This window comes from Oncorhynchus tshawytscha, unplaced genomic scaffold (genome assembly GCF_018296145.1).
Source record: "Oncorhynchus tshawytscha isolate Ot180627B unplaced genomic scaffold, Otsh_v2.0 Un_contig_3532_pilon_pilon, whole genome shotgun sequence".
NCBI lineage: Eukaryota > Metazoa > Chordata > Actinopteri > Salmoniformes > Salmonidae > Oncorhynchus > Oncorhynchus tshawytscha.
This window is the reverse complement of record NW_024609545.1, coordinates 94,607-107,329: the sequence shown is the minus strand read 5'-3', so window position 1 is coordinate 107,329 and position 12,723 is coordinate 94,607. Positions and strand designations below refer to the sequence as shown.

Below are 12,723 nucleotides of genomic sequence, written 5' to 3'. Positions count from 1 at the left end.
AGAGAAGGTGATTTCGTCCACAGTCATTTGGGTCATCTGTTGACTCTCTGAAGGGGGGGGTAGTAACGTTTATGTCTGTACGTAATCGACTACTGTTAGATGGAGAATGTTTCCAGCCGCTGACGCAGGGATACCAGGCAGACCGACGTGGTGCTGAATCACAGTGGAACACTGTCCATTGTCTTGAGTTTCTGATCGAAATCAGACAACACAAACTAAAAACAATGTTTTAAACGTTCTTGGTCTATGGGGAAACACAAAACACACTGTTCCAGTCTCTGGGCTCTACACAGTAAACACTGTTCCAGTCTCTGGGCTCTACACAGTAAACACACTGTTCCAGTCTCTGGGCTCTACACAGTAAACACACTGTTCCAGTCTCTGGGCTCTAGTAAACACACTGTTCCAGTCTCTGGGCTCTACACAGTAAACACACTGTTCCAGTCTCTGGGCTCTACACAGTAAACACACTGTTCCAGTCTCTGGGCTCTACACAGTAAACACACTGTTCCAGTTCTGGGCAGTAAACACACTGTTCCAGTCTCTGGGCAGTAAACACACTGTTCCAGTCTCTGGGCTCTCTGGGCAGTAAACACACTGTTCCAGTCTCTGGGCTCTACACAGTAAACACACTGTTCCAGTCTCTGGGCAGTAAACACACTGTTCCAGTCTCTGGGCTCTAGTAAACACACTGTTCCAGTCTCTGGGCAGTAAACACACTGTTCCAGTCTCTGGGCAGTAAACACACTGTTCCAGTCTCTGGGCAGTAAACACACTGTTCCAGTCTCTGGGCAGTAAACACACTGTTCCAGTCTCTGGGCAGTAAACACACTGTTCCAGTCTCTGGGCAGTAAACACACTGTTCCAGTCTCTGGGCAGTAAACACACTGTTCCAGTCTCTGGGCAGTAAACACACTGTTCCAGTCTCTGGGCTCTGCACATTTTTGGATCAAGCATAAATTGGCTTTAAGACACACTGCTGCAGTCTTGTAGTGAGGTCACCGTGGGTTCCCTTCTCTCTCGCTCTCGCGCTCCTAGTAGACCTGGCCTGTGTGAGGTCACCGTGGGTTCCCCTCGCTCTCTCTCTCCTAGTAGACCTGGCCTGTGTGAGGTCACCGTGGGTTCCAGTCTCTGGGCTCTCTCTCCTAGTAGACCTGGCCTGTGAGGTCACCGTGGGTCCCCTCGCTCTCTCTCCTTGTAGACCTGGCCTGTGTGAGGTCACCGTGGGTTCCCCTCGCTGTTCCTTGTAGACCTGGCCTGTGTGAGGTCACCGTAAACACACTGTTCCTCTCGTCTCTGGGCTCTCTCTGAGTAGACCTGGCCTGTGTGAGGTCACCGTGTTCCTCTCTCTCTCTCTGAGTAGACCTGGCCTGTGTGGGCAGGTCACCGTGTTCCTCTCTCTGGGCTCTCTCTCTCCCAGAGTAGACCTGTCCTGTGTGAGGTCACCGTGGGTTCCTCTCTCTCTGAGTAGACCTGTCCTGTGTGAGGTCAGGTCCCCTGACTTTAAGCAGAAGGTCTGGTCTGTCTTCAGCCTCACAGGTCACCGTGAGTTCCCTCTCTCGCGCTCCTAGTAGACCTGGCCTGTGTGAGGTCACCGTGGGTTCCTCTCTCTCTCTCTCTCCGAGTAGACCTGTCCTGTGTGAGGTCAGGTCCCCTCTCCCAGCAGAAGGTCTGGTCTGTCTCTCAGCCTCCTGTGTGGTCACCGTGAGTTCCCCTCTCTCTCTCCTTGTAGACCTGTCCTGTGTGAGGTCACCGTGGGTTCCTCTCTCTCTCTCTCTCTCTCTGAGTAGACCTGTCCTGTGTGAGGTCAGGTCCACTCTCCCTCAGAAGGTCTGGTCTGTCCTGGCCTCCTACAGGTCACCGTGAGTTCCCCTCTCTCCGAGTAGACCTGTCCTGTGTGAGGTCAGGTCCCCTCTCCCAGCAGAAGGTCTGGTCTGTCTCTCAGCCTCCTACAGGGTAATTATTTAATCAGAGAGCGTAGTCGTTCATTGTGCTACAGCTGCTGATGGGGAAATGGACGCAGGTCGTTTATAATCATATACAGACTGTTTTTCTTTACTATTTTCTCCATTCCTTAATTGCCTGCCAACACATTGTCCCGGGGCGCAGTTGAGGAGGAAACAGAGGAAATGTCATGTTTCTGATTATAGAAAGAATATGGTACGTCACAGAGCAGACGTTTAGATATGATGCCAGGTTGAAGCAGAAGGGATGGAGCAACATCTACTCTGACAATGAAGTACACAGGAAGTTCATCCTATCCTGAATGTTAGCTGTGGGTGTCACTTTGTTCCCGTCAGGAAACTGTTCTGGCCGTTAAAGGTCAATAGGAAAACCGTGACCTTGGATGAGAGTCTGTACAGGCTTTATTGTCATGGAAAATGTATGTTAATATTGTGAAATAGATCATAAACAATACTCACAAAGTTCCAAAATATACATTTCAAATGTCATTGTGTGTGTGTGTGTATATATGGTGTTGAAATGATGTGCAAATAGTTGAAGTACAAAAGGGAAAATAAATAAGCATGAATATGGGTTGTATTTACAATGGTGTTTGTTCTTCACTGGTTGACCTTTCCTCGTGGCAACAGGTCAAAAATCTTGCTGCTGTGATGTCACACTGTGGTATTTCACCCAATAGATATGGGAGTTTATCAAAATTGGATTTGTTTTCGAATTATTTCTGAGGGAAATATGCGTCTCTAATATGGTCATACATTGGGCAGGAGGTTAGGAAGTGCAGCTCAGTTTCCACCTCATTTTGTGGGCAGTGTCAACGTAGCCTGTCTTCTCTTGAGAGCCATGTCTGCCTACGGCGGCCTTTCTCAATAGCAAGGCTATGCTCACTGAGTCTGTACATAGTCAAAGCTTTCCTTAATTTAGGGTCAGTCACAGTGGTCAGGAATTCTGCCGCTGTGTACTCTCTGTGTAGGGCCAAATAGCATTCTAGTTTGCTCTGTTTTTTTGTTAATTCTTTCCAATGTGTCAAGTAATTATCTTTTTGTTTTCTCATGATTTATGCAGCTCGCGCTGGTCTTTTGTCCCCTCTTTGTCTCTTCTCTCTCCTTCTCTCTCCTTCTCTCTCCCCTCTTTCTCTCTCTCTCTGAGTTTATCATGTGTTGATGTTTCTCTCTCCTCTCTCCTCTCTCCTCTCTCTCTCCTCTTTCTCTCTCCTCTTTCTCTCTCCTCTTTCTCTCTCCTCTTTCTCTCTCCTCTTTCTCTCTCCTCTTTCTCTCTCTCTCTTTCTCTCTCCTCTCTCTCTCTCTCCTCTCTCCCTCTCCTCTCTCCTCCCTCTCTCTCTCTCTCTCTCTCTCTCTCTGAGTTTATCATGTGTTGATGTTTCTCTCTCTCCCTCTCCTCCTCTCTCCTCCTCTCTCCTCCCCTCTCTCCTCTCTCTCCTCTCTCTCCTCTCCCCTCCCCTCTCTCCTCCTCTCTCCTCCCCTCTCCTCCCTCTCTCTCCCCTCTCCCTCCTCTCTCCTCCTCTCTCTCTCCTCCTCTCTCCTCCTCTCTCCTCTCCTCTCTGAGTTTATCATGTGTTGATGTTTCTCTCCCTCTCTCCTCTCTCTCTCTCTCTCTCTCTCCTCTCTCCTCTCCCTCTCCTCTCCCTCTCCTCCTCCCTCTCCTCTCCCTCTCCTCTCCTCTCCTCTCCTCTCCTCTCCCTCTCCTCTCCTCTCCTCTCCTCTCCTCTCCTCTCTCCTCTCTCCTCTTTCTCTCCTCTCCTCTCCTCTCCTCTCCTCTCCTCTCTCCTCTCCTCTCCTCTCCTCTTTCTCTCCTCTCTCTCCCTCTCTCCTCTCTCCCTCTCCTCTCCTCTCTCCCTCCTCTCTCTCCTCCCTCTACTCTCTCCCTCCCTCTCCTCCCTCTCCTCTCCTCCCTCTCCTCTCCTCCTCTCTCTCCTCTCCTCCCTCTGAGTTTATCATGTGTTGATGTTTCTCTTTCTCTCTCCCTCTCTCCTCCCTCTCTCCTCTCTCTCCTCTCTCTTCTCTCTCTCCTCTCTCTTCTCTCTCTCTCTCTCCTCTCTCTCTCCTCTCTCACTCCTCTCTCTCATCTCTCTCACTCCTCTCCTCTCCCTCTGAGTTTATCATGTGTTGATGTTTCTCTCTCTCCTCTTTCTCTCTCCTCCCTCTCCTCCTCTCTCCTCTCTTCTCCTCTCCCTCTCCTCTCTCTCTCTCCTCTCCTCCCCTCCCTCTCCTCCTCCCTCTCCTCCTCCCTCTCCTCTCCTCCCTCTCTCTCTCTCTCCTCCTCTCTCTCCTCTCTTCTCCTCTCTTCTCCTCTCCTCTCCTCTCTTCTCCTCCTCCCTCTCCTCCTCCCTCTCTCTCTCCTCTCCTCCCTCTCTCTCCTCCTCTCTCTCTCTCCTCTCTTCTCCTCTCTTCTCCTCTCCTCTCCTCTCTTCTCCTCTCCTCTCCTCTCCTCTTCTCTCTCCTCTTCTCTCTCCTCCTCCTCCCTCTCTCCTCCTCCCTCTCCTCCTCCTCTCCTCCTCCCTCTCCTCTCCTCTCCTCCCTCTCTCTCCTCCTCTCTCCTCTCTTCTCCTCTCTTCTCCTCTCCTCTCCTCTCTCTCCTCTCCTCTCCTCTCCCCTCTGAGTTTATCATGATGTTTCTCTCTCTGCAGGTGGTCAAATTGCTGAACAACAAGCGTTCTCAGGCGGTGGGGATTCTGATGTCCAGTTTACATCTGGACATGAAGGACATCCAGCATGGTGAGATACTGACCCCCATAACTATATCATTACAACACTATACTGACCCCATAACTATATCATTACAACACTATACTGACCCCATAACTATATCATTACAACACTATACTGACCCCCATAACTATATCATTACAACACTGTACTGACCCCCATAACTATATCATTACACCACTATACTGACCCCCATAACTATATCATTACAACACTATACTGACCCCATAACTATATCATTACAACACTATACTGACCCCATAACTATATCATTACAACACTATACTGACCCCCATAACTATATCATTACAACACTATACTGACCCCCATAACTATATCATTACAACACTATACTGACCCCCATAACTATATCATTACACCACTATACTGACCCCCATAACTATATCATTACAACACTATACTGACCCCATAACTATATCATTACAACACTATACTGACCCCATAACTATATCATTACAACACTATACTGACCCCATAACTATATCATTACAACACTATACTGACCCCCATAACTATATCATTACAACACTATACTGACCCCATAACTATATCATTACAACACTATACTGACCCCATAACTATATCATTACAACACTATACTGACCCCATAACTATATCATTACAACACCATACTGACCCCCATAGCTATATCATTACAACACTATACTGACCCCCATAGCTATATCATTACAACACTATACTGACCCCCATAACTATATCATTACAACACTATACTTCATTTCAGCTATTTCAGCCTCACCCCCCTACTGATTAGTAGCAGTCTGTAGACCTGACTGTCAGACCCCCTACTGACCAGTAGCAGTCTGTAGACCTGACTGTCAGACCCCCTACTGACCAGTAGCAGTCTGTAGACCTGACTGTCAGACCCCCTACTGACCAGTAGCAGTCTGTAGACCTGACTGTCAGACCCCTACTGACCAGTAGCAGTCTGTAGACCTGACTCAGACCCCCTACTGACCAGTAGCAGTCTGTAGACCTGACTGTCAGACCCCCTGCTGACCAGTAGCAGTCTGTAGACCTGACTGTCAGACCCCCTGCTGACCAGTAGCAGTCTGTAGACCTGACTGTCAGACCCCCTGCTGACCAGTAGCAGTCTGTAGACCTGACTGTCAGACCCCCTGCTGACCAGTAGCAGTCTGTAGACCTGACTGTCAGACCCCCTGCTGACCAGTAGCAGTCTGTAGACCTGACTGTCAGACCCCCTGCTGACCAGTAGCAGTCTGTAGACCTGACTGTCAGACCCCCTGCTGACCAGTAGCAGTCTGTAGACCTGACTGTCAGACCCCCTGCTGACCAGTAGCAGTCTGTAGACCTGACTGTCAGACCCCCTGCTGACCAGTAGCAGTCTGTAGACCTGACTGTCAGACCCCCTGCTGACCAGTAGCAGTCTGTACTGTAGACCTGACTGTCAGACCCCCTGCTGACCAGTAGCAGTCTGTACTGTAGACCTGACTGTCAGAACCCCTGCTGACCAGTAGCAGTCTGTACTGTAGACCTGACTGTCAGAACCCCTGCTGACCAGTAGCAGTCTGTACTGTAGACCTGACTGTCAGACCCCTGCTGACCAGTAGCAGTCTGTACTGTAGACCTGACTGTCAGAACCCCTGCTGACCAGTAGCAGTCTGTACTGTAGACCTGACTGTCAGACCCCTGCTGACCAGACCAGTAGCAGTCTGTACTGTAGACCTGACTGTCAGAACCCCTGCTGACCAGTAGCAGTCTGTACAGTCTGTAGACCTGACTGTCAGAACCCCTGCTGACCAGTAGCAGTCTGTACTGTAGACCTGACTGTCAGAACCCCTGCTGACCAGTAGCAGTCTGTACTGTAGACCTGACTGTCAGACCCCTGCTGACCAGTAGCAGTCTGTAGACCTGACTGTCAGACCCCTGCTGACCAGTAGCAGTCTGTAGACCTGACTGTCAGACCCCCTGCTGACCAGTAGCAGTCTGTAGACCTGACTGCCAGACCCCTGCTGACCAGTAGCAGTCTGTACTGTAGACCTGACTGTCAGACCCCCTGCTGACCAGTAGCAGTCTGTACTGTAGACCTGACTGTCAGACCCCCTGCTGACCAGTAGCAGTCTGTACTGTAGACCTGACTGTCAGACCCCCTGCTGACCAGTAGCAGTCTGTACTGTAGACCTGACTGTCAGACCCCCTGCTGACCAGTAGCAGTCTGTACTGTAGACCTGACTGTCAGACCCCTGCTGACCAGTAGCAGTCTGTACTGTAGACCTGACTGCTCAGAGCCCCCCTGACTGACCAGTAGCAGTCTGTACTGTAGACCTGACTGTCAGACCCCTGCTGACCAGTAGCAGTCTGTACTGTAGACCTGACTGTCAGACCCCCTGCTGACCTGTAGCAGTCTGTACTGTAGACCTGACTGTCAGACCCCCTGCTGACCAGTAGCAGTCTGTACTGTAGACCTGACTGTCAGACCCCCTGCTGACCTGTAGCAGTCTGTACTGTAGACCTGACTGTCAGACCCCCTGCTGACCAGTAGCAGTCTGTAGACCTGACTGTCAGACCCCCTGCTGACCAGTAGCAATCTGTAGACCTGACTGTCAGACCCCCTGCTGACCAGTAGCAGTCTGTAGACCTGACTGTCAGACCCCTGCTGACCAGTAGCAGTCTGTAGACCTGACTGTCAGACCCCCTGCTGACCAGTAGCAGTCTGTAGACCTGACTGTCAGACCCCCTGCTGACCAGTAGCAGTCTGTAGACCTGACTGTCAGACCCCTGCTGACCAGTAGCAGTTTGGACCATGTACTTGTCTTGTTCTACACACTGACCTTGGGTGGAATACGACCCCCTAGGCACACTGTAATATTTAGAGGGTAAGGACAGTGAATGAATCGATCTACTGATATTTTTGTACAGTAAAAAGGCATTTCCTTCAGTTTTCATAATGCTCTTTTCTTGCGTCAACGAGAGAGTTGTCTTGTTTCCTGACCTTTGAGTTGCTGGTTGTTTGTGTTGGTTGTTTGTGTTGCTGTCATTGTTTAGAAGAGGACATGTTTTGAAGTAAAAGTTCCCCTGGCTTTCTGGAAGCAGTGACCTCATTTCCTTTCTGTCCTCGTGCTCTGTCTCGTGATGTGGTGACGGCTCCTAAATGCTACAGCGTTATAAACTGATGTGGTGACGGCTCCTGCATGCTACAGCGTTATAAACTGATGTGGTGACGGCTCCTAAATGCTACAGCGTTATAAACTGATGTGGTGATGGCTCCTACATGCTACAGCGTTATAAACTGATGTGGTGATGGCTCCTACAGCATTATAAACTGATGTGGTGATGGCTCCTACAGCATTATAAACTGATGTGGTGATGGCTCCTACATGCTACAGCGTTATAAACTGATGTGGTGATGGCTCCTACAGCATTATAAACTGATGTGGTGATGGCTCCTACATGCTACAGCGTTATAAACTGATGTGGTGATGGCTCCTACAGCATTATAAACTGATGTGGTGATGGCTCCTTCATGCTACAGCATTATAAACTGATGTGGTGATGGCTCATACAGCATTATAAACTGATGTGGTGATGGCTCATAAACTGATGTGGTGATGGCAGCATTATAAACTGATGTGGTGATGGCTCCTACATGCTACAGCGTTATAAACTGATGTGGTGATGGCTCCATGCTACAGCATTATAAACTGATGTGGTGATGGCTCCTACATGCTACATAAACTGATGTGTTATAAACTGATGTGGTGATGGCTCCTACATGCTACAGCATTATAAACTGATGTGGTGATGGCTCCTATGCTAGCATTATAAACTGATGTGGTGATGGCTCCATGCTACAGCATTATAAACTGATGTGGTGATGGCTCCTTCATGCTACAGCATTATAAACTGATGTGGTGATGGCTCCTTCATGCTACAGCATTATAAACTGATGTGGTGATGGCTCCTTCATGCTACAGCATTATAAACTGATGTGGTGATGGCTCCTTCATGCTACAGCATTATAAACTGATGTGGTGATGGCTCCTACATGCTACAGCATTATAAACTGATGTGGTGATGGCTCCTATTATAAACTGATGTGGTGATGGCTCCTACAGCATTATAAACTGATGTGGTGATGGCTCCTACAGCTTATAAACTGATGCATGGCTCCTACAGCATTATAAACTGATGTGGTGATGGCTCCTTATAAACATGTGGTGATGGCTCCTACAGCATTATAAACTGATGTGGTGATGGCTCCTACAGCATTATAAACTGATGTGGTGATGGCTCCTACAGCATTATAAACTGATGTGGTGATGGCTCCTACAGCATTATAAACTGATGTGGTGATGGCTCCTACAGCATTATAAACTGATGTGGTGATGGCTCCTACAGCATTATAAACTGATTATAAACTGATAAACTGATGTGGTGATGGCTCCTACAGCATTATAAACTGATGTGGTGATGGCTCCTACATGCTATTATAAACTGATGTGGTGATGGCTCCTACAGCATTATAAACTGATGTGGTGATGGCTGATTATAAACTGATGTGGTGATGGCTACAGCATTATAAACTGATGTGGTGATGGCTCCTACAGCATTATAAACTGATGTGGTGATGGCTCCTACAGCATTATAAACTGATGTGGTGATGGCTCCTACAGCATTATAAACTGATGTGGTGATGGCTCCTACAGCATTATAAACTGATGTGGTGATGGCTCCTACAGCATTATAAACTGATGTGGTGATGGCTCCTACAGCATTATAAACTGATGTGGTGATGGCTCCTACAGCATTATAAACTGATGTGGTGATGGCTCCTACAGCATTATAAACTGATGTGGTGATGGCTCCTACAGCATTATAAACTGATGTGGTGATGGCTCCTACAGCATTATAAACTGATGTGGTGATGGCTCCTACAGCATTATAAACTGATGTGGTGATGGCTCCTACAGCATTATAAACTGATGTGGTGATGGCTCCTACAGCATTATAAACTGATGTGGTGATGGCTCCTACATGCTACAGCATTATAAACTGATGTGGTGATGGCTCCTACATGCTAGCATTATAAACTGATGTGGTGATGGCTCCTACAGCATTATAAACTGATGTGGTGATGGCTCCTTTTAAACATGCTACAGCATTATAAACTGATGTGGTGATGGCTCCTACAGCTACAGCGTTATAAACTGATGTGGTGATGGCTCCTGTGGTGACAGCATTATAAACTGATGTGGTGATGGCTCCTACATGCTACAGCGTTATAAACTGATGTGGTGATGGCTCCTACATGCATTATAAACTGATGTGGTGATGGCTCCTACATGCATTATAAACTGATGTGGTGATGGCTCCTACATGCTACAGCATTATAAACTGATGTGGTGATGGCTCCTACAGCATTATAAACTGATGTGGTGATGGCTCCTTCATGCTACAGCGTTATAAACTGATGTATAAACTGATGTGGTGATGGCTCCTACATGCTCCTACAGCGTTATAAACTGATGTGGTGATGGCTCCTGCTACAGCATTATAAACTGATGTGGTGATGGCTCCTACAGCATTATAAACTGATGTGGTGATGGCTCCTACAGCATTATAAACTGATGTGGTGATGGCTCCTACAGCATTATAAACTGATGTGGTGATGGCTCCTACAGCATTATAAACTGATGTGGTGATGGCTCCTACAGCATTATAAACTGATGTGGTGATGGCTCCTACAGCATTATAAACTGATGTGGTGATGGCTCCTACAGCATTATAAACTGATGTGGTGATGGCTCCTACAGCATTATAAACTGAGTGGTGATGGCTCCTACCTACAGCATATAAACTGATGTGGTGATGGCTCCTACAGCATTATAAACTGATGTGGTGATGGCTCTCCAGCATTATAAACTGATGTGCGGTGATGGCTCCTACAGCATTATAAACATGCTACAGCATTATAAACTGATGTGGTGATGGCTCCTACAGCATTATAAACTGATGTGGTGATGGCTCCTACAGCATTATAAACTGATGTGGTGATGGCTCCTACAGCATTATAAACTGATGTGGTGATGGCTCCTACAGCATTATAAACTGATGTGGTGATGGCTCCTACAGCATTATAAACTGATGTGGTGATGGCTCCTTCATGCTACAGCATTATAAACTGATGTGGTGATGGCTCCTACAGCATTATAAACTGATGTGGTGATGGCTCCTATGCAGCATTATAAACTGATGTGGTGATGGCTCCTATGCAGCATTATAAACTGATGTGGTGATGGCTCCTACAGCATTATAAACTGATGTGGTGATGGCTCCTACATGCTACAGCGTTATAAACTGATGTGGTGATGGCTCCTTTATAAACTGATGTGGTGATGGCTCCTACAGCGTTATAAACTGATGTGGTGATGGCTCCTACATGCTATAAACAGTGGTGATGGCTCCTTATAAACTGATGTGGTGATGGCTCTCCCTACATGCTGCATTATAAACTGATGTAGTGATTATAAACTGATGTAGGTGATGGCTCCTGGGTGAACAGGGCCGTCTCCCTGGGTCGACAGGGCATTATAAACTGATGGGGTGATGGCTCCTACATGCTACAGCGTTATAAACTGATGTGGTGATGGCTCCTAACAGGGCCGTCTCCCTGGGTGAACAGGGCCGTCTCCCTGGGTCGAACAGGGCCGTCTCCCTGGGTCGAACAGGGCCGTCTCCCTGGGTCTAACAGGGCCGTCTCCCTGGGTCAATAGGGCCGTCTCCCTGGGTGAACAGGGCCGTCTCCCTGGGTTGAACAGGGCCGTCTCCCTGGGTCGAACAGGGCTCCCCTGGGTTGAACAGGGCCGTCTCCCTGGGTTGAACAGGGCCGTCTCCCTGGGTTGAACAGGGCCGGGTCGAACAGGGCCGTCCCCTGGGTCTCCCTGGGTCGAACAGGGCCGCCTCCCTGGGTCCAGGGCCGTCTGGGTCGAACAGGGCCGCCTCCCTGGGCCGTCTCCCTGGGTCGAACAGGGCCGCCTCCCTGGGTCGAACAGGGCCGCCTCCCTGGGTCGATCAGGGCAGGGCCGCCTCCCTGGGTTGAACAGGGCCGCCTCCCTGGGTTGAACAGGGCCGCCTCCCTGGGGGCCGTCCCCTTGAACAGGGCCGCCAGGTTAGGGAAGGTATATTTCTGGTGACCGCCGAGCTAATTTCCAAAAGTATTTTTTTTCCCCCTTAATGTTGGAAATAATACTAGAAACGTCCTGAGCGAATAATGCAGGAAATAACCCCCCACCCCCCCTACACACACAAAAATACTTCTACTTTGTCCTGGAGTTAGAAACAGGGCAAACTTTCTGATGGTGTCATCTTGTCACACACACTTCCTGTGATCATCACGTTGGCCACCAGGAAGTGAGATCAATGAGACCCTTTCTATTCTCTGTCCATTATCTGATTCCAGAACAGTGTTGATGTTGGTTACCACCACATTCCTAAAAAGAACAACGTCTCCAAAGTTTTTACAACTTCTCTCGTCTGCCATGAACAACAACTGCTGATCAATTCCTCTCTTCCCACATTATGAATTATATATAGCGAAAGAAGAAACCAGACACACGATCTGTCATTTTCATTAATTATGTTTGTTTTCCCTTTGAGAAGGGTACTTTTCTCAGGAATACTGACCAATGAAAATGAGAGTCCTGCCTGCGTCTCAATGTCTCTGTACTCTGTAGAGATGGACATATGAATGTCTCTTTTGTTCTGTGTGTTTTGAGGTGGAATGTAAACGTCAAATCAACAGAAGTCCCTCATGAGTCAAATATTTCAATGTTTTCATGGAATTAAACCAGCAAGAATGGAAACAATTCCCTCCCTACCCACCCGTGTCCCTCCCTACCCACCGTGTCCCTCCCTACCCCCTCCCTACCCGTGTCCCTCCCTACCCACCCGTGTCCCCTACCCGACCGTGTCCCCCCTACCCGACCGTGTCCCTCCCTACCCGACCGTGTCCCTCCCCCCGACCGTGTCCCTC

At 48.6% G+C, this 12,723-nt stretch overlaps 1 protein-coding gene across 1 annotated transcript in view; it reads left to right on the top strand.

Annotated features, from left to right (window-relative positions):
- The window catches only part of LOC112240528 (formin-2-like), a 114,309-nt gene that overhangs the window by 43,369 nt on the left and 58,217 nt on the right, over nucleotides 1–12,723 (top strand). Inside the window, 1 exon segment of the mRNA XM_042315844.1 lies at nucleotides 4,610–4,697. Coding sequence (XP_042171778.1) covers nucleotides 4,610–4,697 — 88 coding nt within the window.